We start from the raw sequence: 3,712 nt of genomic DNA on the forward strand, positions 1-3,712 counted from the left end.
CGACGTCCTCTGCTACGACGCTGCGTTCCACGTCGCGATCCTCAACAACCAAAACGTCTTGCAGTGGTTGGCGACGCATGCTGCGACGGATAGGACGGCACGGCGCATCTACGTGGCGCTCGGTGTCGACGTCCTTGACGGTCCAGCGGCGCCGACGACAGACGACGACGGCGCAGCCACCTTGTCGGAAGACGCGATCGACGAAGGCGCTGCCGATGGCGCGTTCGGCTACGGACCCGTGCGGACGGACGCGGTCTTGGCGACACAGTTGTCGCGGGACCTGGAGTCGCGCTACTCTGGCTACTCGGACAACTTTAGCTCGAGCTACGGCGACAACTATGGCTCGTCCTCGAGCTTCGCGCCAGGTTCGTACAGCAGCTACGGCGAGTATGCGCCGAGCTCTAGTAGCACCAACTACTACAACGAGGCCGTGATTGACGACGAGCACGACGAGCACGTCATATGCCCGCACTGCCTCGGCAACGTCAACGTCCCGCCCGGCTGCAGTGCGTACCTGCATACGATTCCGTGTCCACTGTGTCAGCGCCCGCTCGGCGGCTCGTCGCCGGCACCCGCGCCGCCTGGCACCACCACGATTACCTGCAAGGGCTGTCGCCGTGGTCTGCACTTGCCCGATGGATTGGACCTCGCCGACGTTGTCTGCCCCGAGTGCAACTCTGTCAACAAGTTGTTTTGGCGCCATGAAAGAGTCGCTGCTCATACGTGTGGCCGTAGGATCGACCCGACGCCCAAGCCGACGCTTGTCAAGTGCGGGCACTGCCACAAGATGCTCTCGGCGCCGCCAGGGCAGCCCACGATCCAGTGCGGCCACTGCAAGGGCGTCTCACGCGTCATGGGCTCGGATGGTAGGCACGCATCGTCCATCGTTGGCTCGGACTAGAGAGTCTGCGCGTAGATGTCGTCAAGGTAACGTGCGCCAAGTGCAAGACCCTCTTGGCAGTGCCAAGCGGCTCGACAGTATACAAGGTACACACACAGCCACGATATAAGGGAATGGTTTACACTCTGTATGTTAGTGCCTCAAGTGCGGCCACGTGTCCAAGTGAGATCCTCGCCTCTCTGTCGTGTGTCGTTCTTAGGCGGATGCGTCCATTAAACTCAAAAGATCGTCGTCGTCGCCGCCCTTTTTACCTACGTCCCTCGTGGCATCACTCATCTTTCAATGTATCAAGACGCACCCTCCGCGCGGGCCTTGACGTCCACATCAAAGTCGTCCAAGAGGTGCTTGGTCGCATCCTTGTGGTCGCTCAGCGCATCGATCGTGATCATGGTCACGTGCGCGTCCGTGCCCTTGCCGTCGCTACACACGCATACATCATCCTCCTCGTGTTGCGTTCAAGGACGAACGTCGCGTCGTCGTCGTCGCCCGTGTCGCCCGCAAACAGCGCAATCTTGAAGGGCTTGGCGTCCGTCGTCTCCTTGGCCGAGTTCCCGAGGAGGTCGGCGAGCAGGTTGAGCCCGTCCTGCGCCGTCGCCTTGTACTGCTTGGCGGGTGCGTCCAATTTGTCGGCGCCGCGCGTGCGCTTGGCATCGGCGGTTAATTCGGCGCCCGACTTGAGGTCCGGCTTGGCCGTCGGCGCATACCTACCCCTCCCTCTCAGGTCGCCTGTCGCTGCTTATGTATGCACGCACAGGTTTTCGCCAAACGGGCACAGCGCCGGGTCCCGCGTCAAGATCGGACCGTCGTCGACGGCGATGGCGCCGACGGCGTTGGCCAAGTCGAACATGTCCTTGTCGACCACTTTGCCGCGGTCGTCAAAGTATCTAGTAACATTGTCATCACAGACAACTTGTCCACAATCCAAAACCTACCGGACGACGCCGGGGATGTCGCCGCCGGTGGCGATTGGACCGTGGGCGCGCAACACGAAGGCGCCATCGGGGTTTTGGAGCCCCGCCTGGAGGAAGAGGGAGACTTTGATGCGCACGTCTTGGAAGAAGCGCGCGAGATGCTGCTTGAGCAGTAGAAAGTTGGCGTGCGAGAGAGCTCCATAGACCTACGCTGGCTAAACAAACGAAACGAGCAAGTCGACCGTACCGACGCCGTGAGCACGACCGCGTCTTCGATGAGCGAGGTCGCTTCGTCGGCCTTGACAATCGCCTTGATGCTCTGGAGGTGGTTCATGGTCACTTGCACGAGCTGGTCGGCCGACGAGCACGCGAGGAGGTTGGACTTGAACCCCATGCGCATGAGCCCATAGAGCTAAGGCGTATGGTCATGTAGTGGGTTCTAGAGACGGTGTACCTTGTCCATGCTCGACTGGTTGAGGCGCATGATGGACGAGTGCGCGAGCCGGTCAAAGATCTGGCGCGTCGAGAGGTTCGAGTACATGTGGTGCGGCCGGAAGAGCTCCGAGATGAACTTGGTGTTGTACATGGTCTTGACGACATCGACGAGCACTAGCGACGCTTGTTACGCTTGTGTTAAGTAGCACGAAGCGAACCTTTGGTGCTCTTGTCTTCGGGAATGTTCTGCGCCTTCAAGCGCTGGTCCAGCACGTAGATCATCTCGCCGCCCATGTTGATGAGCAGCATCGGCATGGCCAGGAGCGCCCCGGACGTCATGGTGCCAAATCCAAACTGCAAGAGCCACCCGACCCTGAAACTCTCATCAGCTTCTAGATCGCTTACCCCTAACCCTTCGGTAGTGGTACAAGCGTATCCTTACGCGTGCTCAATGAGTACGTGATCACTTTTACGTGGTCTGCGTCGTCCGGTGGTCGTGACACCACTCGCTGCGTTCGCTTGCTGGCGGCGAGCCATCGTCCTATCTCCTTTCAGCGCTCTGCGCGCCCGTGGTCACCAGGAGGATGTGCCGTGGGGTGGTAGAGTCCACTGACGCGTTGTGTCGGGAACCAAGGTCGTGACGGCAGGTACTGTACGTCGACTCTTAAAAGACAAACCGATCGCAGTCCCCGTCGTCCCAGTTGCACGAGGGCGTCATGCACTCGATGTTGCAGTTGGTGTTGCCAATCAAGCTGTCGTAGCAGCCTACGTTGCACTGCGGGCGGCAGATCGTGTCGCGGGCCTCGAAGATCGCGCGCTCCAGCGGTGCGAGCCCGATTGCATCGGGGCGCGCCCAGAGACGGTCGCACAGCGGCGTGTGGCGAATGACGAGCCGGCCTGTGAAGAGCCACGTCACATCCAACTCGATTGGCAGCGACGTAATCGGGTTGCCTTCTAAATGCAGCGTCTGGTATGGCCCGACGAGGTCCACAATCGATGCAGGGACGTGCGCAATGGAATTGTTGACGAGGTTGAGCAAGCCCACGGCCGGTATATTGGTCGGCAGGTCGACAATGACATTGTTTTGAAAATTGACATTGGTCATCTGCGGCGCCAGCAGAAGCGGCATTCGATCCAAGCTCGCGTTGCTCACTTCGAGCATGACGAGCGATTGAAATGCAGCAGGCAGCGACGCATTCGCGTACAGCGAGACGTTGCGGAGGAAGACATATTGTACATTGCCCGAAAAACGCTGCAGGACCGTTGGCACCGACGGCAAGTAGAGATGGCAGAGGAAGATGGCAAACAAACTGGCCGGCAGCGCGTCGGGCGAGATGTCCCAGCGCACCGTGTTGGTCCGCTGCAGCGTGATGCTGTAGAGGTTGATCATGCGCGCCATGGTCGGCGCCGAGACCGCGTGTGGCAGGTCGCACTGCTCCACCTCCAAGTCAAAGAGGTCGGGTAG

The 3,712-nt window shown here is 60.1% G+C and overlaps 3 protein-coding genes across 3 annotated transcripts; 1 reads left to right on the forward strand and 2 right to left on the reverse strand.

Annotated features, from left to right (window-relative positions):
* Positions 1-93: 93 nt before the first annotated feature.
* SPRG_17688 (hypothetical protein) lies at positions 94-1,067 on the forward strand (the record flags this gene model as incomplete). Its single annotated transcript, XM_012357074.1, has 4 exons — positions 94-687; positions 736-866; positions 917-987; positions 1,038-1,067. Coding segments are annotated over 4 exons (826 nt in total), but the record flags the coding sequence as incomplete, so codon positions are not given.
* Positions 1,001-2,586, reverse strand: SPRG_17689 (hypothetical protein; the record flags this gene model as incomplete). The annotated part of the gene is made up of 8 exons (XM_012357075.1): positions 1,001-1,152; positions 1,200-1,321; positions 1,369-1,605; positions 1,654-1,785; positions 1,834-2,018; positions 2,060-2,224; positions 2,267-2,421; positions 2,466-2,586. 8 exons carry the CDS (start codon positions 2,584-2,586, stop codon positions 1,097-1,099), a joined length of 1,173 nt encoding a protein of 390 aa, XP_012212465.1. The 3' UTR covers positions 1,001-1,096.
* A 325-nt stretch (positions 2,587-2,911) lies between these two features.
* On the reverse strand, positions 2,912-3,646 carry SPRG_17690 (hypothetical protein; the record flags this gene model as incomplete). Its single annotated transcript, XM_012357076.1, has 1 exon — positions 2,912-3,646. The coding sequence occupies one exon, from the start codon at positions 3,644-3,646 to the stop codon at positions 2,912-2,914; it is 735 nt and encodes a 244-aa protein (XP_012212466.1).
* Between the last annotated feature and the right edge of the window lie 66 nt (positions 3,647-3,712).

This window comes from Saprolegnia parasitica, assembly GCF_000151545.1.
Source record: "Saprolegnia parasitica CBS 223.65 unplaced genomic scaffold supercont2.721, whole genome shotgun sequence".
Taxonomy (NCBI): domain Eukaryota; phylum Oomycota; class Saprolegniomycetes; order Saprolegniales; family Saprolegniaceae; genus Saprolegnia; species Saprolegnia parasitica.